This window comes from Mixophyes fleayi, chromosome 1 (assembly GCF_038048845.1).
Source record: "Mixophyes fleayi isolate aMixFle1 chromosome 1, aMixFle1.hap1, whole genome shotgun sequence".
In the NCBI taxonomy this organism is placed as follows: domain Eukaryota; kingdom Metazoa; phylum Chordata; class Amphibia; order Anura; family Limnodynastidae; genus Mixophyes; species Mixophyes fleayi.
This window is the reverse complement of record NC_134402.1, coordinates 38,972,963-38,996,497: the sequence shown is the minus strand read 5'-3', so window position 1 is coordinate 38,996,497 and position 23,535 is coordinate 38,972,963. Positions and strand designations below refer to the sequence as shown.

The window sequence follows — 23,535 nt, the reverse complement described above, 5'->3', positions numbered from 1 at the left end:
TACAAGAGGCATGGTAGCTGTAGTGTCAGATCCTGAGGCTGAGAGTACACAGAGTGACGTGTCAGAGCACAGGAGACATTATCCCCGCAGAGGAGGGATGAGCTGCAGTTGAGAGGTCTGCTGTTGAAATAGGACATGCACACTTTAACAAACCAATCATTTCAGCGACAGGGCCTACCAAACAACTTTGACTGAAATGATTGGTTTGTTTGGGCCCCCACACCAAAAAAGCTATTCATCTCTCCCTGTACAGACTATAGAGGGTGGAGTTCCAGCGCGTCACAACCTCTTGTTTGAGGTGATGGCAGGGCAGGTTCAAGCTTTTCTGATGTGCCTCTAGTCTGCGGTAGGCACTGGCTGAATGCCGAAAGTGTCCAGCAATTTTGCGGGCCACCGCAAGCATCTCCTGCACACCCCTGTCACTCTTGAGGTAATGCTGCACCACCAAATTAATGGTGTGGGCAAAACATGGGACGTGCTGGAAATTGCCCATATTTAATGCCCGCACAATGTTACTGGCATTGTCTGACACCACAAATCCCCATGAGAGTCTAAGTGGGGTAAGCCACTGGGAGATAATTTCCCTCATTTTCTCTAATATGTTGGCAGCGTTGTGCCTCTTATTAAAGCCTGTAATGCACAATGTTGCCTGCCTTTGCATGAGCAGCCATTTTGTAGATGCTGCTACTGATGCAGCTGTTGCTGTTGCTGCGGAAGGGGATGCATCTACCCAGTGGGCTGTCACAGTCATATAGTCCTTCGTTTGCCCAGAACCACTTGTCCACATGTCCGTGGTTAAGTGGACAGTGGGTACAACCGCATTTTTAAGAGCACTGAGGACACTTGATCGTACTTCTCTGTACATTTTTGGTATCGCCTGCCTAGTGAAGTGGAATCTCGAGGGGATTTGGTACCGGGGACACAATACCTCCATCAACCCTCTAAATCCCACTCCACTGATGGCGGACACCGGGCGCACGTCTAACACCAACATTGCAGTTACAGCCGCAGTTATACGCTTTGCAATAGGGTGACTACTATCGTATTTGGTGGTCATGGCAAACGACTGTTGGACGGTCAATTGTTTGGTGAAAGACTTAGCGGTCTTACGACTTCCCCTCTGGGAAGATGACCGACTAACAGCAGCAACAGCAGCAGTGGCAGTAGTAGGCGTACCGCTGCAGGATTCCTCGGATGAATCCCGTATTGAGGAGGACTCAGTCTGGCTGGTGACTTGGGCTGCAGGACTGAATCTGATGGAGATTGTGGAGGAAGTTGACGAGGAGGGTGTTGCTGGTGTGTATCCAACTGGACCACGGGATTTAGGTGTCCCTGTACCGATGAGGGTCCTAGCCCCAGTTCCTGAACTAACCACTGAACTATGAAGGTTATTCAGGTGACGTATAAGGGAGGATGTTCCTAGGTGGGCAAGATCCTTACCCCTGCTTATTTGAGCTTTACATAAGCTACATATTGCCATACATTGGTTGTCTGGATTTGGATAAAAATAACTCCAGACCGAAGAGGTGCATTTTTTGGTCTTCTGACCAGGCATGACGATGGGCTTTTTCATCCCATGGACATCAGCTGTTTCCCCCCCTGGTGCCTCATTTACAATAACCACATCACCATCCTCATCATCAAGTTCCTCCACAGCGCCAGCTACATCATCAATAGCCTCCTCCCGAGCCACCTCTTCCCGTACAGTGATGGGAAGGTCAGGCTTGACAACCACCAACACGCTTGGACTCGCCTTGGGGATTTGTGATAATTTCTCTTTAGAAGGCAGAGTTGTTTGCTGTTTTGTTGCTGACAGCATAACTCTCTTCAATTTTTTGTAGGGGGGGGGAGGAGGAGGAGGGCTAAGATCCGTGGGTGAAGCTGAACCACTAGTCATGAACACGGGCCAGGGCCTAAGCCGTTCCTTGCCACTCCGTGTCGTAAATGGCATATTGGCAACTTTACGTTTCTCCTCAGATGATTTTAAGTTTCTCTTTTTGCTACTTTTTCTTAACTTGGGCTTTTTGGATTTTACATGCCCGGTACTACGAGATTGGGCATCGGGCTTGGAAGACGACGTTGATGGCATTTCATCGTCTATGTCATGACTAGTGGCAGCAGCTTCAGCATTAGGAGGAAGTGGGTCTTGATCTTTCCCTACTTTATCCTCCAAATTTTTGGTCTCCATTATATGTAGCACAAGATACTGCAGAATGTGTGAACTTGGTAATATTGCAGTACCAATGGACTTATAATGCTGGATTGGTTTTGCAAATTTGGTTATAATTATTATATATTTTTTTTTTTTTTAAATTTTTTATTTTTTTTTACTTTTTTTTTATTTTTTACAAACTTGGGAATAATGGGGAAATAACTATGCCCTTAGAAGCACAGAGCACAGGACACAGCACCACTGGACTGAACAGGACACGGCACAGGACCCAGCAGCACTACGGAACTCAGCAGGACAGAGCACAGGACACAGCACCACTGGACTGATACTGCAGAATGTGTAAACTTTGTAATATTGCAGTACCACTGGACTTTTACTGCTGAATGTGTGAACTTGGTAATATTGCAGTACCAATGGACTTATAATGCTGGATTGGTTTTGCAAATTTGGTTATAATTATTATATATTTTTTTTTTTTTTAATTTTTTATTTTTTTTTACTTTTTTTTTATTTTTTACAAACTTGGGAATAATGGGGAAATAACTATGCCCTTAGAAGCACAGAGCACAGGACACAGCACCACTGGACTGAACAGGACACGGCACAGGACCCAGCAGCACTACGGAACTCAGCAGGACAGAGCACAGGACACAGCACCACTGGACTGATACTGCAGAATGTGTAAACTTTGTAATATTGCAGTACCACTGGACTTTTACTGCTGAATGTGTGAACTTGGTAATATTGCAGTACCAATGGGCTTATACTGCAGGATTGGTTGTGAAAATTTTGTGGTAATTAAAAAATATTAAAGTAGTTTTTGGTATTTTATAAAAAAAACTTTTTTTATTTTTTTAAACACAGGGGAATATTGGGGAAATAACTATGCCCTTAGAAGCACAGAGCACAGGACACAGCACCACTGGACTGAACAGGACACAGCACAGGACCCAGCAGCACCACTGACCTCAGAAGGACAGAGCACAGCACACAGCACCACTGGACTGATACTGCAGAACACAGCACAGCACAGCACTAAACAGCACAGCACTAAACAGCACAGCACTAAACAGCACAGCACTAAACAGCACAGCACTAAACAGCACAGCACTAAACAGCACAGAGGACCACCTAACACACCCTCCCTCTACCCTGATCAATGCCCGAGTGAAGATGGCTGCGACTAGCGGGGAATTTATAGGATCCGAGTATCGCGAGATCCGACAACGGGATTATGAGTCAGAGCCTCAGTTTCACTTTTGAATTTGGCGCCAATACCCGGATCTGTCTCGGATCCGACTCGGATCCGCAACGTTCGGGTGGGCTCGGATTTCAGAAATCCGAGCGCGCTCATCCCTACTAGGAAGTAGGCACTTCCTAGTGAAGTGGGCAGATCCGGGAGATTGCCACACTGTGAGACTCTCTGAGAGACTCTCGCAAAATGCGGGAGTCTCCCAGACATTTCAGGAGAGTTGGCAAGTATGAGAAAAATTAAATAAGTAACATAAAAAAATAGATATAATTTTTCTGAGTGCAATTAATGAAATTAGATTGGTATTCAGCACCTACTGTCAAGCTGTTTACATATTGTGATATCTGGGTTAATAAACCTAGTTTGCATTCACTGCCAACCTCTCTCATCATGTGACAAACAATAACAAGTATTTCATGTGAGGGCTGGTTTTTCAGGAAGTGATTGAATCAGTTTGTCTGCTGCTGCTTGCCGTACTCCCTGATCAGCAGCTCACTGCTAATTGTTACACTGTTACAGAAGTGCTTCCAGATTCTGTCCGGAGACTGCAGTGATGATGTTATCACGTCTGTTATTTCTCTGCTTCTGGGAGTTTGTCACCCCCCACCCTGCTGACCCCACCCAAGTGTTTGTCATACCCCACAGTCACATGGACGTGGGCTGGGTGTACACAGTGCAGGTATAGTATATCCTACTGCACAATGCAATGTCCACTCAGCCTTTTATTTCATGTATCTCAGCATTAGTCCTGTGTTGATGAAGAATCCTGTGCACTGTCCAGATTATGTGACAGGCTACAACATATCTTTCAGTTTCTTTTTTGTTTTAGGTCACAATCTTAAAGTACTGTGTCATGTAATCAACTTTATCATTACACCATATTTGTTCTGTTAAAATACAGATATAGGCAATATGTGGCTTGCTGGAACTTATAGTTCCATAACTGACTTAACTGTTGGCGCAAATCTGCTTTGTATGTAAACATTTCTGGAGAATGTTGTGATTTGTGGGTGAAGATATTTTTCATCTGAACTGCAGAATTCTGGGAAAGATATAGGGAATTTATATTTAGAGAATATATGGAATTATTTTTTTGCTAGTACAGTTATTTGCAGCTATGTTATATAAAGCAAGTGGTATTTTATTTAGGCTTTGTGCTCCATTAAATATCTGTCTAGTAAACTGCTTGTTAAAAAAACATTTTTTTTTTTATTTTTTTTTTCTAATTAATGTCACCGCAGCTACAGTAGCTGTCTTCTATTTCATACTACTATAATTACACCTCCCATTTATTTATGGGTTCAGACCAAACTTTCCTCCCAACTGAGTTATTTCCTGTACATCAGCTGTTGGCCAGGACACAATGCATCTTGACAGGAATTTAAAATGGATTGAGAATTCTTTTCACATGTCCACTCTGACCACATAGGGTTAATTCTCCATGTTTGGACAATATACTGCATATGCTCAGTCGAACATTTCCCAATCTTGTCCCAATAGCAATGGTCGAAGTGGAAATTTAGAAGTGGAGGTATAAAAAATGTAAGGGGAATGTGAGTGACTGGAATGTGATAGTGTTACAATGAAGTCAGTAGGAGAAGTGACGGTATGACATACCACCGTATACCCCCCACTTCTACCACTGTATATACTGTATATATAATGTAAGTGACTGGAATGTGATAGTGTTACAATGAAGGCAGTAGGAGAAGTGACGGTATGACATACCACCGTATACACCCCCACTTCTACCACTGTATATACTGTATATATAATGTAAGTGACTGCAATGTGATAGTGTTACAATGAAGGTAGTAGAAGTGGCGGTATGACATACCACCGTATACACCTCACTTCTACCACTGTATATACTGTATATATAATGTAAGTGACTGGAATGTGATAGTGTTACAATGAAGGCAGTAGGAGAAGTGACGGTATGACATACCACCGTATACACCCCCACTTCTATCACTGTATATACTGTATATATAATGTAAGTGACTGGAATGTGATAGTGTTACAATGAAGGCAGTAGGAGAAGTGGCGGTATGACATACCACTGTATACACCCCACTTCTACAACTGTATATACTGTATATATAATGTAAGTGAATGGAATGTGATAGTGTTACAATGAAGGCAGTAGAAGTGATGGTATGACATACCACCGTATACACCCCCTCTTCTACCACTGTATATACTGTATATATAATGTAAGTGACTGGAATGTGATAGTGTTACAATGAAGGCAGTAGGAGAAGTGACGGTATGACATACCACCGTATACACCCCCACTTCTATCACTGTATATACTGTATATATAATGTAAGTGACTGGAATGTGATAGTGTTACAATGAAGGCAGTAGGAGAAGTGACAGTATGACATACCACCGTATACACCTCCACTTCTACCACTGTATATACTGTATATATAATGTAAGTGACTGGAATGTGATAGTGTAACAATGAAGGCAGTAGGAGAAGTGACGGTATGACATACCACCGTATACACCCCACTTCTACCACTGTATATACTGTATATATAATGTAAGTGACTGGAATGTGATAGTGTTACAATGAAGGCAATAGGAGAAGTGGCGGTATGACATACCACCGTATACACCCCACTTCTACCACTGTATATACTGTATATATAATGTAAGTGACTGGAATGTGATAGTGTTACAATGAAGGCAGTAGTAGAAGTCACGGTATGACATACCACCGTATACACCCCCACTTCCACCACTGTATATACTGTATATATAATGTAAGTGACTGGAATGTGATAGTGTTACAATGAAGGCAGTAGGAGAAGTGACGGTATGACATACCAGCGTATACACCCCCACTTCCACCACTGTATATACTGTATATATAATGTAAGTGACTGGAATGTGATAGTGTTACAATGAAGGCAGTAGGAGAAGTGGCGGTATGACATACCACTGTATACACCCCACTTCTACAACTGTATATACTGTATATATAATGTAAGTGAATGGAATGTGATAGTGTTACAATGAAGGCAGTAGAAGTGATGGTATGACATACCACCGTATACACCCCCTCTTCTACCACTGTAAATACTGTATATATAATGTAAGTGACTGGAATGTGATAGTGTTACAATGAAGGCAATAGGAGAAGTGACGGTATGACATACCACCGTATACACCCCACTTCCACCACTGTCCAGTAGGCCATGTGAGCAGTCTTTGTTCCAATTCTTACTAGCAATCAACACACAAGGGGGATCCTGAGACCGTTCTAATTTAAGTTCTGTGTTGCTAGAAGAGTTTTATGTAATGGTTTAATATGCTTCAGTAAATTTATAATGCTTATTTTTTTGTTTGATGCCATAATTAGAAATTTTGTAGCAAACTCTAAAGTGACATACATAGAGCAAGACTAAGTACGTTGGTTTGTCATATTTCAGGAAAGTATGCATGCCTACGCTGCCAATGTCTACACTACCATTGTGGAAGAGCTGATGAGGGCGAAGCAGCGGACGTTTATCGTGGTGGAGCAGGAGTTTTTCCGCTTGTGGTGGGATTCCGTAGCTGGAGATTTACAGAAAAAGCAGGTAATGTGTGATCAGGGACAAGCACTGGATGTCGAAAGAGGGTTTTTTTGAATCTTATATAAAAAAAAATGTTGAAATGGGAACTGTTACAGGGACACATACAGGAAATCCGCTATAATTCGAAATTCAACATATTTATTTTATATATGCATATTATATTTCTAATAGTATATGGGTCATTCCATGTAAGTTCAACCAGGGTTGTCCACCACCTATCTCAGATTTCTACGAAAAACTTTTAGTTAAGAGAGGATGTCAAAACAACTATTTCTGCCAAATATCTCGACTGTCTGACAATTAGTTGATTAAATATTGATTTTTCAATTTATTAAATAATTTACTAATCGCAGCTTCTTTATCCAGTTTATTTGAAGTATCGCGGGTGTTTATTAAAGGAATCACCACAAAATTTGGACCCTTAAGGTAACTCTTACTCCGGAATCCAAAAATCCAAACCAAATTACTTTATCTGCCTCAAGTTTTTCGAATAGAATTAGAAATGCTAGGCCTATTAGTAATGAATGATGAGTTACACATATATCGATTGTCATCAGACGACATAAAGACAGGAGAAACCAAAGTTAGTGTCACTATGACCACAGTCACAAAAAATGTGGATAAAAGTGATCTGCAACCTGGAATATACATAGCAGCAGTGTATGATAACATCTGGTACATTGGGTATATCATTGAATGTAATGAGGAGGAACAAGATGTGCTGATACACTTCATGAAACGAATCCAATCAACAAATGTGCTGTCCTGGCCTTCAAGAGATAAGTGTTTTGTTCCTTTTATTCACGTCCTCTGTGTAACGGAAGTGCCTAATTATCCAAGGAAGTACTGGAAGGCAGTATACACTTTCAGCTGACACTTTAAGGAAAATTACAGACCGTTACAACAAGTTCCAAACCAGAGAAAAATAATGAGATTGTTGACTGAACTTCAGTTATAGACTAAAGTTATGTTAAAGGTTTTAAATTTCATGGTTTCTTGTGTTAATTATGTGTGCGGTACAACATTAATCGAACATTAACTGCATTATTTTTTTTCTCCACTATGAAACAGAGTACCCTGCTGATTTATTTTTTTTGAGGTAGTAATGTATACCTTTTTTTAAACACCCCAAAAAAATGGGATCCCTAATGTCAATTGAACCTAGCGTTTTTAATTCTATTAAAACGTGCATTTTTGCTGTAACGCAAAACATAAGGCAGATAAAGTAATTTGGTTTGGATTTTTGGATTCAAGAGAGAGAGTTACCTTAGGGGTCCAAATTTTGTGGCGATTTCTTTAATAAACACCCGCGATACTTCAAATAAACTGGATAAAGAAGCCGCGATTAGTAAATTATTTAATAAATTGAAAAATCAATATTTGATCAACTAATTGTCAGACAGTCGACATATTTGGCAGAAATAGTTGTTTTGACATCCTCTCTTAACTAAAAAAAAAATTTCCAAAAAATCTGAGATGATTGGTGGACATTTCATGTTTTTTTTTGGGTGATATGATGTGGAATGACCCATATAAATGAATTATGTACTAGTGTAGTATTCAAAACTATATTGTAAAATAAATATCCAAATCTGATTTAAGGGTGCTCCATGGTGATTGGAAGTGGTACTGTATCCTGTGCACTCTGCATTTTGTTGTAATGGTGGCCTGGGAAAATTTAAGGCACCTGTAAAATTAAACGGATATATATAGTGTGTGTGTGTGTGTGTATGTGTGTATCTATAATATAAATGTCTAGTGGCGTGTGTTAGTCTGTCTGTGTGTGTGTGGAAAAAATAAATCCAAGCTGCAGCGCCACCTGCTGGGCGGAGTTATACACTGACCTACTAAATTCTTAGTGTGTGTGGAAAAAAAAATTCAGAAAGGGCTGAAATTTGGTATACTAAGATGTTTTTAATTTGTTAATTCAATTTGTTAATTGTTAAAAGTGTTTATAAAGATTTAAAAAAATAATAATATATATTTCTTGAAGGAGAAGTGACAGTTCGGAGTAGTTGGTGGTTGCCGGGGGTGACAGTGGGGAGTGGTTGGTGGTTGCCGGGGGTGACAGTGGGGAGTGGTTAGGGTTGAGGCCTGGGCTATGGGCCAAATGCATGACAAGAACCTTTTTAACACCTTAAGTAGCTTGATTTGACTAGAATGCATGAGTATCATGCACGGGTTAACTTGTGTGTGTGTGTATATGTATGTATGTATATATATATATATATGTATATATATATATATATATATATATATATATATATATATATATATCTATAATAGTCCTTAAATGTTATAAACTTGGGCATTACTGGAAACTCGGTGGTGACTATACAGTGGTGTTACATTTTCTCATTGTGTTCACCATATTGCCGTACATCAGCCCCACTGTCCATGTTACACAATGAGAGGAGCATTGTGGGGGACTGGTCTGCTTGTATGACACCAATGCAGAGTTGACACCTCTCCAAACATGTATGCTTTTCTTTATGTTTGTTTTATTGTCTTTGATTGACTGAATGCATTTTTTTTATGAAATGTTACAAAACAAAAGAAAAATAAATTGCCTTATCCGACTATCCCAGTATTGCAGATTGGTTCTTTTACTAAAAAGTCATTGGGTGGTGAAATGAGAACTTATAATGGTTCTCTTGTCTAATCTGTGATCATAACTATCAGAGATTATTTTTACTTACCTGTTATCTTTGTATTTAGGAATTTTTTTAAACTTTGTAGTACATTTACGTTTTTTTACACATTGATGTGGTTCCCAAGCCTAAATGTAAAATGTACATGGGTATACATATGCCTCATACTACTGCTCTATCTTGGCATGGTAGACTATCTGGAGGAGAACATACAAAGCAGAATATATTTAGATAAGGAATATAGAACATTGAGGCTGTAACCAGAGAATGGATATGAATTAGAATTTCTTTACACATGATTTGGAAATACTTACTAAAACTTTTTTAAGGAGCTTACTTATCCACTATAGTTAGTTACAATTAAATAGATGTACCAGATTTGATTTTATATTAAATCCATTACTATGATTTCTACCATGCAAATGCTGGTTCACGTAAATGTGTTATCACAGCCGTTGAAACGTATTTATTTGTCCCATTGTCTAACAATCTACTTAATTTAGGTGAACTAAGCGACAACTGAAGTCAAAGGGTTAGATGTATCAAACTTTCTAAAGAAAAAAAAAGGAAAATTGGAGATGTTGCATATAGCAACCAGTCAGATTCTAGCTGTGAGGTATGTAGTACATTCTAGAATTTGATAGCTAGAGTCTGATTGGTTGCTGTAGGCAACATCTCCACTTTTTCAAACCTGCAGTTTAGTAAATATACCCCTGAGTCTCTCCTCAGAACTCTGTTAGCGCCCAAGTTGTTCCTCAGCCTCAGTGTTCTTTTCTTTTGGTACACGGGAGGTTAAGAAAGAAGAATGACCGTGTAGGTCACTCTGTTTTGCAATGAGCACTCTAGTAAGTGTACCAACAGTAGCAGGGTCCCTACTGGCGAAAAATGGGCATGGTCAGAGCCTTTTATTCCCAGTCTGGGTGGTGTATACGAGGTTAGCTACTTTTCCTTTTTTTTTGGACAAACCACTGCATTCATCAGAAACATCTCTCTTAATCCTTACATCAAGAGCTGGGAAATACTGGATAATTTTCATTTGTAAACTGTGCAGTGCCAGGTTGTTAAAGGGGGATGATTATGCGGCTACTAGAGCTTGTTCAGTGTGTTGCACGTACACCGTTACACATTATATGTTTACACTTTTCTACACTTTCCTCCCTGGTGATGCATCGGGTGCAGCCATTAGTTGGGGCATTGTGACCCCTTTAGATTTATTGGGGGTGGGGGATACTGGCGTGCCAGCTTAGTATGTGCTATTGGAGAACAGATTTTATTTTAATGGTGTCATTGTTTTATATTTAACAGGTGCATCAGTTAGTAGAAGAAGGACGGTTAGAGTTCATCATTGGAGGACAGGTCATGCACGATGAAGCGGTCACTGCAGTAGACGACCAGATCTTACAGCTGACAGGTACACGCTAGATTTACCTCCTATCCCAGCACTTTATATAGAAGGTGCAGTATTCTATATATAAGCTCATTATACAACACGTCTGTCTATATGCAGAGGGACACGGCTTCTTGTATGAAACGTTTGGAGTCAGGCCACGGTTTTCTTGGCATGTGGATCCTTTTGGTGCTTCCGCCACCACACCCACGCTGTTCGCCATGTCTGGATTTCATGCCCACCTCATCTCCCGCATTGATTATGACAGCAAGGCCCATATGCAGGATTCCAAGGTACAAGTACATTCATCGTTTTACGCTTAAAAAATCTTTATGGTGAACCAAGATCTCCACGTTCCATTGACTTGGGGGCGGGGGGGGTTTACCAATCGATAGGTGCAATTTCTCTGCACACATCAACATAGGTGAACAGGTACAAAAAACCTGTTGCAGTGGAAAAAGATGTTGTAACTGATAGTAACCAATCAAATTGTAACTTATATTTTCTAATCTGTAATAGAAAAGTAAATGTGAACATTGTCTGGTTGCTATGGGTTACAGCACTGGCAGTGTATTCATAAGTGTCGCCAATAAAATATAATGGCATAAAAGATCCAACTGGTCCATCTCATCTGTCCCTTATAGTGTTTAATACTTGTTTTATTTTTATTTATCAATAGTGATGTATGTTTAATCTTTATATACAGGATCATTCCACATCAGATCACCCAAAAAAACATGAAATATCCACCACCCATCTCAGATTTTTTTGAACATTTTTTAATTGAGAGGATGTCAAAACAACTATTTCTGTCAAATATGTCGACTGTCTGACAATTAGTTGATTAAATATTGATTTTTCAATTTATTAAATAATTTACTAATCGCAGTTTCTTTATCCAGTTTATTTGAAGTATTACGGGTGTTTATTAAGGAATCACCACAAAATTTGGACCCCTAGGGTAGCTCTTCCTCCCGAATCCAAAAATCCAAACCAAATTACTTTATCTGCCTCATGTTTTGCGTTACAAAACATGAGGCAGATAGGCAAAAAGGCAAAAAAGCATGTTTTTCTAATAGAATTAAAAACGCTAGGTTCAATTGACATTAGGGATCCCATTTTTTGGGGGGTGTACATTACTACCACAAAAAAATCAGCAGGGTACTCTGTTTCATAGTGGAGAAAAAAAATAATGGCAAAGATAGTTGTTTTGACATCCTCTCTTAACTAAAATATTTTCATAGAATTTTGAGATGGGTGGTGGACAACTCTGGTTGAACTGACCTGGAATGACCCTATACTATTTTTCTGTACCTTTTTAAAAAAATAAACTTGAGCAAAAAATGACACTAATGGTGAACTCTTACCAATTACTGTAGTGTCATCTCAAGGAAGATGTTGGGGATGATTTTAATCCATTGCTCTCATTATAAAGTAGCATTATGTCTCACACCCCAGGTCTCGTCTACAGTTTCTGGACTCCTGGGTAGAATTTTCTTTAATCTATTATTGTTTCTCCTAAAGACAATAAGTGATACATTTGCTGATTATTGTAATTGCCAGGATTAAATCGACATAATAACCACTCAGAAGAGTGTACACAATGGAATTTTTTTTCTTTAATATATTTTTTTTTATTTATTATTTAATGCTCTATAGAAGCTCCAATTTGTTTGGCGAGGCTCCCGCTCCTTAGCAGAGAAAGAAGAGATATTTACGCATGTCATGGACCAATTCAGCTACTGTACTCCGTCCTACCTACCATTTTCCGACAGGTAATATAAAGAAAAAAAATCGGTATTAAACATAAAGGGCCTGATTCATTAAGGAACGCAAAAATAACGTAATGTGCGTTTTTGATTAAAAACACATGTGAAATGGGTTTACGCACATCCGTCTTCAACATGGAGCAAATGTGGAGATACGTCTAGTGGCGAAATCAGGTGTAGATCTGCTCTGCTCTACTAGACAAAACACTGCAGTAGACGTCCAATACATATGTGGAATATAAACTCACAAAAGAACGCTCAGAGAAAGAAGAAAAAATATTCAGTTAATGTCACCTGTTAGTAATATAAGCATTAATGACAAATCTTTAAAAACACACTCCTTAATGAATCAGGCCCAAAGTGTTTGCCAGACATCTAATAGAACCTAAAAGCCATACTTGCCTTCTTTCCTGGAATGTCCGTAAGACTCTAGAATTAGGAGTTAACTCTTGGAATCCTGCGAGAACAGACATTTCTTCACTTGAGTGTTTGTGAGAGCTTGTGATGCTTCAGACCAGTGAGAATGAAGCCGTATTAAATTAATGTGTATCACGCTTGCTTGTGCCATGCAGAGTGGCTGCCGTAGACCATCCAGCAAAAGAATAATATGATATAGAAAATCCAGATATACCACATTTCCACAGCCCCTTAAAAATGATTGTCCAATGCTTGGTACTTCCTATGCAATCCATTTGGTGGGCTGAACCAATCCACTAGACATCACTGAGGCACAGCATGTCTCGGTGAGATCACTCTTTCCCAATGAATTCTCAGCCCTCACAAATGATGCCTAAGTTATACACAACTAATGCACTTTATACTGTATACATAGATACTGCATCATATACTTTGGAATGCAGTCTTATGATGTGATATCATCTCACCCTGGTAGATCAGGATTTTACTGGAACGGCGTTGCACTATTCCCCGACCCACCGAAGGATGGTGTCTATCCTAACATGAGTCTCCCTGTCACAAGTGACACCATTCACCAGTATGCCGAAACCATGGTGAAGAATATTAAGATGCGAGCAGCGTGGTTTAGAAGCAATGATGTTTTATGGCCGTGGGTAAGTACGCGTTCTGTCTAGTACAGTAAGAGCAGTAAATGTTTCTGCTTTATAATACACTGCCAGGAGATTAGATTGATAGACTTAAAGTAATCCTATCCGGTAATGACTGGGGTCCGCAGAATTGAATGGCAGTACTGCTAGAGGTCCCTGCCCATAGTCTGCGTCTATTACGCAGATACTGGTAATTGCAGAAAACATTGCTGTGTGGTGAGGGGAGGGTACCAGCGAGCAATATGTTTTGTTTTCTTAATAAAGATTTTGGGGTGGGGAGGGTGTTTTGTTCCATTTAAAATGTATTTATGTAAGAGATGACTCCATTTCTAAGGGTAATGAACAGGGGTCTTTTGGACCTCATTATGCAGGTGCAAAAAAGATGGGTCTGGAAGAGCCCGAGGGCTTCTCTGTGCAGAACTGGATACCACCATGGTGGCCGGGGCTGGTATTCTGATTTGATGTCTGTTAATTAGCAGTCCAGCCTCAGTAGCAGAACTGCTCATCTCCCATTGGGAGGATCACAGCTGTCAATAAAAATAATAAGGAAACGTGCAGTGTTCTGTTCTCCTAAGTGGCCTGTAACACTTAGACGTAAGCATACCCACACTAGTTACATAAATACATTTTAAGTACACAAAATACACTCTTACCACCCCCTTGTTTAAAAATAAAATCTTTATTAAAGTAAAGTAGTACGTCGCTGAATGTGTTTTCAACCCACCCGGTCACAAGAAGGCAAGAAGTAACACTAGAACCTAGGAAGGGAAAAGGATGACCAGACAGCATTGTGTGGAACAGAGGCAACGTAATTGAGTTTATCTTACACTGATATTAGAATGTTTTCAGATGTTTTTTTTTGGTTCCTCTTTGCAGGGCTGTGACAAGCAGTTCTTCAATTCCTCTGTCCAGTTTAATAACATGGATGTGTTACTGGAATATATAAATAGTCATGGAGAGTTTGGAGTGACCGTGCGGTACTCTACCCTCGGAGACTACTTCAAGAGCGTACGCGGGAGAAACTTGACCTGGGATGTTCGCGATAGTCAGGACTTTCTCCCTTATTCTTCAGGTGTGTTGGGAGGATCACGGGCCCGCTGATGGTAGGAAAAGGGAGTAGGTTTTTAAAAGGTAAAGTGGAGGTGTTGAACATAGCAACCAATCACATTTTAGCGATCATTTTACAGAATTTACTGGAGCGGTAATGGGCAAACGCCTTCTAACATACAATATGGCACATTACCGTTAATCTCAGTAACAAGTTAAAACAATACATCTAATCAATGAAACAGATGCCTATCTGTAATAACGTTAGCAGGCATTTTAAACCAGTGCTAAGCTCGGTACACACTACAGAATTTGCCACCAACTTTTTATGCCGATCGATTTTACATCCGATCGATGGTCCGAACGCTCCGTCCATGGACTGCATACACACTAGCCATGTTTTAGACGATAAAGGGAAGAGCGGCCGTCCCATTAGCGGCTTTTTACAGTCATGTTGTCGTGAGCAATGATTGTGTTTTCGTACTCCCTGTCGTGGATTGGTCGGAAACTTATACACACTACACAACGGAAAGGAGATTGGAACGAAAATATTCAACGGTACGACCAACCAAATGAGGCGACAATCGTCCATTTGGGCAGACTTTCGACCATCGTGTCACTACACACACTGACCCGACTTTCGAACGAGTGGTTGTATGTCGGCTGATTGATGTTTGTAGAACAGTGCTCGATGTAACTACCTCTTTACAAATATAATGTTCTATTTTGTAGAACTAATAGTGCTATAAATGGATTTATTTCCACCCCTCAGCATGTGCTTTTTTTATAGTCTACCTGTCCCCTACACAGAATGCAGGCAGCCATGTTGTTGGGGAAAACACTAAATATTAATAAAATTGCAGCCTGTTAATTAATCAGGAATCCTGTGTTATTGCTGAGGCATGAGACACATTAGTGTGTTGTTTCCTAGGAACTAGATAGGCTGCATTTTCATAAATATAAATGAAGTGGAGGCAGCCATTTTAGGGCCTGAAACCAAAATCGGGCATCAGTGATGTCACAGTCTCCTGCTGCATTGATTGGTTGCATTCTAATGAATACGAGAGGCACAAGATGGCTGACTCCACCATATATAGGCAATGAGTATACTGATTCTGAAAATAACTTCTCACAGAACCTGTTTCACGCATTTATTAATAGATTAGGTATAATTGAGGCTTGCTTCATTTCATGGGTATTGATTTATGATTTTATGAAGTCTTTATTAACGCTTCCATTTTGTAATCTGTAGATGTATTCCAAGCTTGGACAGGATTCTTTGCATCCCGCAATGTCTTGAAAGGAGCAGCACGCAGGGCCAGCTCACTTCTGTACGCCGGAGAGTCTGCGTTCACTCAGCACCTGCTCAAGTATCCGACCGGAGCTATGTGCAAGATGTGGGCTCTGGAGCAGCTGCGAGCACTTCGATGGGCTGTATCCGAGGTAAATCTGGGGCTCGGATTTAAAAGAGAAATTCACTTGACCAAAGTGAGCTCTCCACCATGGACCCCCATCTTATCTCATGATCGCTGAGGTCTCTGTAGGACTGGTGTGTGGAGCCAGCTTGTAATTGGCCCCTGATGGGTGTCCAGTTATTAGAGGGTGGCACATGCCCGTATGTCTCTGAGCAGAGATGGGGCAGCGCCACAGGACATCATATGTAGGACATTGGAAAGGAGGAGGAACAGCAGTGGTGAAGAAGGAGAAGGTGGCGGGGTGAATTACTGCTGGTATCTTACTAGGCAACTGCTGCTATCTTAACTACTACTAGCATTTTTGGACATTATTGTTGGTGTTGCTGGGTAACTGCTAGTGGCATATTGTTGGGCATCGCTTCTGCCATAATAATGGGAAATTAGTGCCATATAACTATTTCAGCTCACATATTAATGATCTGCACTATTAGTATACTACTGGATCACTACTAATGATATGTAACTGCTACTGCGGGGTATAACTTCTGGCAAATCACTGGACAACTACTGTGGGCAGTGGTCTAAGTGGTCTGGTATACAGTGGTATGTCATACCGCCACTTCTCCTACTGCCTTCATTGTAACACTATCACATTCCAGTCACTTACATTATATATACAGTATATACAGTGGTAGAAGTGGGGTGTATACAGTGGTATGTCATACCGCCACTTCTCCTACTGACTTCATTGTAACACTATCACATTCCAGTCACTTACATTATATATACAGTATATACAGTGGTAGAAGTGGGGTGTATACGGTGGTATGTCATACCGCCACTTCTCCTACTGCCTTCATTGTAACACTATTACATTCCAGTCACTTACATTATATATACAGTATATACAGTGGTAGAAGTGGGGTGTATACGGTGGTATGTCATACCGTCACTTCTCCTACTGCCTTCATTGTAACACTATCACATTCCAGTCACTTACATTATATATACAGTATATACAGTGGTAGAAGTGGGATGTATACAGTGATATGTCATACCGTCACTTCTCCTACTGCCTTCATTGTAACACTATCACATTCCAGTCACTTACATTATATATACAGTATATACAGTGGTAGAAGTGGGGTGTATACGGTGGTATGTCATACCGCCACTTCTCCTACTGCCTTCATTGTAACACTATCACATTCCAGTCACTTACATTATATATACAGTATATACAGTGGTAGAAGTGGGGTGTATACGGTGGTATGTCATACCGCCACTTCTCCTACTGCCTTCATTGTAACACTATCACATTCCAGTCACTTACATTATATATACAGTATATACAGTGGTAGAAGTGAGGTGTATACGGTGGTATGTCATACCGCCACTTCTCCTACTGCCTTCATTGTAACACTATCACATTCCAGTCACTTACATTATATATACAGTATATACAGTGGTGGAAGTGGGGTGTATACGGTGGTATGTTATACCGCCACTACTCCTACTGCCTTCATTGTAACACTATCACATTCCAGTCACTTACATTATATATACAGTATATACAGTGGTAGAAGTGAGGTGTATACAGTGGTATGTCATACCGCCACTTCTCCTACTGCCTTCATTGTAACACTATCACATTCCAGTCACTTACATTATATATACAGTATATACAGTGGTAGAAGTGGGGTGTATACGGTGGTATGTCATACCGCCACTTCTCCTACTGCCTTCATTGTAACACTATCACATTCCAGTCACTTACATTATATATACAGTATATACAGTGGTAGAAGTGAGGTGTATACGGTGGTATGTCATACCGCCACTTCTCCTACTGCCTTCATTGTAACACTATCACATTCCAGTCACTTACATTATATATACAGTATATACAGTGGTAGAAGTGGGGGTGTATACGGTGGTATGTCATACCGCCACTTCTCCTACTGCCTTCATTGTAACACTATCACATTCCAGTCACTTACATTATATATACAGTATATACAGTGGTAGAGGTGGGGGTGTATACGGGGGTATGTCATACCATCACTTCTCCTACTGCCTTCATTGTAACATTATCCCATTCCAGTCACTTACATCCCCTTACATTTTTCATACCGCCACTGCTAAATTTCCACTTCGACCACTGACCGTGGCTATAAAAAGTATTCACACCTTAATGGCGTTTTGCACATTTTTTTTTTTTTGCTATCAAAGTGGATTTACTCGGGAATTCGTACCACTGAACAGATAATACTCTGTAATGTCACATAAAGAAGTAAAAGCTATAAAGATTTTTCTTAATGACAAAAATCTCAGACAATTAATGAAATAAGTAGTCACGTCCTTTTTTTTTATTCTTGATTGAAGCACTTTTAGCTGCAATTTCACAATCCACGGTTTCTGGATAGTATTGAAGTCTGGGCTTTGATTGGGCCTCTCCAGGAAATTGGCTTTTTATTTATTTCTTTAATTTAAGCCACTCCAGTGTGTCTCTTGCTAGGTGCATTGGATTATTGTACTGTTGAAATAAAGATCTTCTCCCAAGTCCTGATTGTCTTGGAGGCTGCAGCAGTTTTTCCACCAACATTTTTTAATATATCCTGCGCCATCTATTTTTCCCTCTAATTTGACAGTGCCTGAGGCAGAGAAGCGCCCTCCCCCCCATAGTTGTTCATATTAGATTTTATTTATATAGTGCCAGTATACTTTACACTTGGGAAGGAACATTCTTTCACTCAGACAGAAGGATCATGAGCTGGGGGTAGTACCCCAAATGAGAGACTCATAAAAGCTCTCTGTGAAACTGGTCATTAGGTGTGTTGAACCCCGTGTGATGATCTCAGCACTGAATGAGGGAAGTACCCTGCACACAGCTAGCTCCTGGTTGGAAGCAGTATAAAGTTACCTAGTCAGATACCTCTTGTAGCTGTGGGTCAGAGATCATTACAGAGATTGGGGCAGCACAGTGGCTAAGTGGTTAGCAATTCTGCCTTACAGCACTGGGGTCATGAGTTCAATCCCCGACCATGGCCTTATCTGTGTGGAGTTTGCGTGAGTTTCCTCCGGGTGCTCCAGTTTCCTCCCACACTCCAAAAACATACTGGTAGGTTAATTGGCTGTTATCAAATTGATCTCTCTTTCTCTCTTTCTCTCTTTCTCTCTTCCCCCAATGGGGCAGGGACTGATGTGAATGAGTTCTCTGTACAGCGCTGCGGAATTAGTGGCGCTATATAAATAAATGATGAGGTTGGCCATAAAATATAAATGCTGAACTGAGCAACGGCAGGGATTGTGGGTGAGGTACATTGAAATATTTGCAATATTGCAAAGGCACAGAATGTACTCTGGAGCCAGGAGTAGTAGTAGTAATACGTAGTTTATTTACTGTACGGGTTTCTTTTCAAAGGTCCAACATCATGATGGCATTACTGGCACAGAGTCCCCTAAGGTCAGGGATATGTATATGGCCAACTTGCATCAAGGAATGACTGGAGTACGGAAGCTCATGGAAGCCATTGTTATGGACCAGTTCACCTCTGAGCAGAGTGAACCTTCACAAGGTATGTGTGTAATAGATTGCTGTAGCATAGAGATGACTAGCTTTACAAAACTGAAACATAAGTCAATAATAATGTATTCAACTGCTGATTGGCTAGTGGAAAGTAGAACTAATACACCCTAAAGATGTTCCTGATGGATAAAGGATGTGATTACTTTTGTATTTGTATGCCCACCTCGCTCCAGCCAACTTAAATAAATATATGTTTTAAGTCAGGATTGTTGTGAATAAGTTAGCCTGAGACGCAATGACGTACCAAGGGGTTGATTTAGTGTGGCAAAGGAACCAGACTGCCTTTATTTAACACAAGCCCTACTTACCATGAAATGAATGTATTACATTAACATCAAACTGTTAAATGAACATCCGAGAGAGCAAAAATGATATGTGTAGTACTTCCTGCCTCTGTTATCAACAAATACACTTGTTCATTTTACACAGAGTTTATTATAGCCCCATCGGGCTGTCCCGAATAAGTTGGCGGAGTACTTCCACCTGCCCGAAATGCAATGAATGCCCCAGATAGCGGATTCTGGCATATGCTGTGGGGACTGCCCGTTGGTTCAGAAGTGTTGGGCAGAGGTTTGGGGATGTGTTCTTGTTACGATCCCAGCTGCACTCCCCCCTCCTCCCCCCCCCCAAAAAAAATATCCCAAATGGTGCCCTTTTATATCTCACTGAAGGGATTATATGAACCACCCTACATATAAATATACGTTTAGCTTGACAGCCTTGGCCAAGGTTCTAATTGCTAGAGTTTGGCTGGTCCTCGACCCGATTCATGTCCTCTGATGCCAATTCATCCCCCACACAGTGCGCGACCAACCTACCACCCCTTATACTCCTTTAAGTTTCGCTGCTCTATGTTGCTATGATCGTGGGCAAGGGATTGCCTGTGTGGTGTCCTCATACTTTGTTACCATGTTCTTTTACGTGTTTTGTATGTCTGCAAAAAACAAGTAAAAATGTACTTGATTTAAAAAAAAATACTACGTTGTATATGTAGTGTACCACACGCTGTAAAATTTATTTGCTAATGCAGTCAGGTGAGAAAAGTGCACTTTACATGGCACCAGGTCATCACCAATATACCCCATATAGCCAATTTATCCATAGAGCATATTTAGTTTGTTGAATTACAGGAGACTGTAGGATATGTCACCAGGTTGCTCCAGCGCCACCCAAGGCCAGAGGACTCCCCTCTCCCACCACGTGACCGCTCTGTCCTCAGTGGCAGTGGAGCCAGGTCATCTTTACCTCTGTCAGTCACCATGTCAGGAGACCATGGGATTTACTCAGCTAATTAGTTACCCAGTCACAAGAAACAGAGAAAATGTGACCAGCATTCGATCTGTGTTGCATCATCCCAGACCATGTGTCACATGCTGGGACCGTGTGTTTGGCAGGTTTGTCACTCTTAGAAGTCATTGTTCCCTATCTTGCACTCATGAGATCTAAAGAGACAGAAACTGTAGAATGCTTTTGGTCTCCTTGTGACTACCTCACACTAATCTTATTTATTATGCTGAACATCAAGTTTTGCTTAGTGGCTACAGATGTAGTCACTGAATCCTAGACATATTTTGAGTTATCTTCATTAGATATTACAAATTAACAGATGATTATTGCCTCATTTTGGAATACCTGGGAGAATTAGTGGCTCAGTGGATAAAAGCACTGATTGGGAAACTGACATTGAGAGACTGGGTGGAGGCAGGTTATTTTGTATACTTGGGTTCCAGGTTCCAAAATTAGATTCTAAGCTTGACTGGTCAGTGTCGCTCTCTGATATGCTTCTGTTTACAATATACAGTAAGACTGTAGATTACATGATTTTATTTCTCTCTACAGGTGTAATAAATATTACAGTTTACAACCCCCTAGCATGGGACGTTACCACGTATGTCACAGTGGCACTGAACCTCTCCGTCAGTGCTGTGTATGATGAGCTTGGCCAGCTTGTGCCAGCACAGGTATGTTTCCTCTTTATTCTTCTTATTTCTGTGTCTATTACTATGTTTGTAATTCTACCTTGTTACTCTGCTCCCTTGGCTTGGTTAAGAATGCTGACCTTGTCTTCACAGAGGCGGCAACAACAATAAGCTGTGATTAGATAGTATTGGCTGGCCATTAAAATTGAAGTGTAGAATAGCAAAGCTTAAAAAATGTAAATCCTCTCACAGAGTTGGTGGACAAACTATTGGCGGAACCATCGCTCAGGGTAACGTAGCCTATCGATTCACTAGGAACTAAAGACTTCACCAAGGTATAATGCACTGTGCTTATGCAACAGTTCCACTTTTAGAAGTGTTAAGGCAATGGGGGAAATAAATCCAGCTCTTGGGCTATTTAAATAAAACATGAATTGACAGACTACGTTATCAGTGATGTCAACGCAAGGATAGGCTCCGTTCTCATTTCTCATGAATATTGGTCCAGCCAACAAAGTGACTCTTACACTGTGCTCATTAAGTTAAAAAATAAATGGAGATTGAACCATTAGCAGAATAGCTTGCACTGATCATAATTAACCAGTCCTTAACCACCCATTGGATTTCTACGTCGTCACAGCAGCTCTATTATTATTATTGTTGTTTATTTATACAGCGCCAATCATAATAAATCGCCTTTCTCCCAATAGGACACTTTCAGAGGGTGAGGCAGTCGTCTTGGAAGCACTCAGCTGCCATTCTATGGGATCACTCACATCCATCCCTACCCCATTGGAACTTAGTCTAAATTCCCTTTATGGAGACACACTAGGATCCATTTTTTTCAGAAGACAATTAACTTACCTGTATTTTTTTGGACTGTGGGGGGAAAGAAGAGCACCCAGAAGAAACCCACACATACATGGGAGAACATACAAACTCCACACAGATAGCAGTGGGTAGCATTGTCTCACAGAACTGGGTCATGGGTTGGTTTCCCACCATGGATCTGTGTGGGTTTCCTTCTGGTGCTCCGGTTTTCTTCCCACACAGTCCAAAAACATACTGGTAATTTGGCTTCCAAAAAGCAAAATGGACCTTCGTGTGTGTGTTTGGGAATTTAACCTATAAGTTGTAATGGGGCAGGGGCTGAGGAGAATGATACCATAGAATAGAAGCTGAGTATGCCCTGGGTGACTACCTCACCCTCTGCAATGGTGTAACTCGCTTTGAGTCCTGTTGGGAGAAAGGTTCTATATGAATAGTATTATTATTATAGAAGTACATACAGTGCCAGGTGGTTGCTAGGTAACCACTGACTGCTATTATTCCATTAATTGTGGGGGTTCCATCGATAGTACATGGAAGGTCCTTATCGAATCTCCATTAAAACCTTTCTATAATTGTAAGCTGCTATGAGATCTTGATCATACTAGATCCATCAAATCCTCCCTTCATTATAAAGGGTCTCTAGATTTAAAATAAATAAAAATAAATGTTAGAAGTCTCAGAAGGTTAAAAGGCTCAGGGTGTTGAGCACAGAACCTATTGGTCCCCTCTGATCATTATATAACACAGTAGGGGATGCATTATTCTGTGTATCTTTTACCCAATGTTTGGGGATTTTTCTTTTGTATTTGTAAGTTGCTTACTTGCCATTATTATCCAAATTTTGTCTTATT

The 23,535-nt window shown here is 40.5% G+C and overlaps 1 protein-coding gene across 1 annotated transcript in view; it reads left to right on the top strand.

Moving 5' to 3' along the window:
* The first annotated feature begins 3,892 nt into the window (after nt 1-3,892).
* MAN2B2 (mannosidase alpha class 2B member 2) overlaps nt 3,893-23,535 on the top strand; it is a 44,461-nt gene continuing 24,818 nt past the window's right edge. The window contains exons 1-10 of the mRNA XM_075194492.1: nt 3,893-4,104; nt 6,869-7,015; nt 10,969-11,074; nt 11,171-11,343; nt 12,710-12,825; nt 13,712-13,889; nt 14,760-14,955; nt 16,183-16,373; nt 19,770-19,923; nt 21,774-21,895. Coding sequence (XP_075050593.1) covers nt 3,979-4,104; nt 6,869-7,015; nt 10,969-11,074; nt 11,171-11,343; nt 12,710-12,825; nt 13,712-13,889; nt 14,760-14,955; nt 16,183-16,373; nt 19,770-19,923; nt 21,774-21,895 — 1,509 coding nt within the window. The 5' untranslated portion in view covers nt 3,893-3,978. The remainder of the gene's footprint in view (nt 4,105-6,868; nt 7,016-10,968; nt 11,075-11,170; nt 11,344-12,709; nt 12,826-13,711; nt 13,890-14,759; nt 14,956-16,182; nt 16,374-19,769; nt 19,924-21,773; nt 21,896-23,535) is intronic.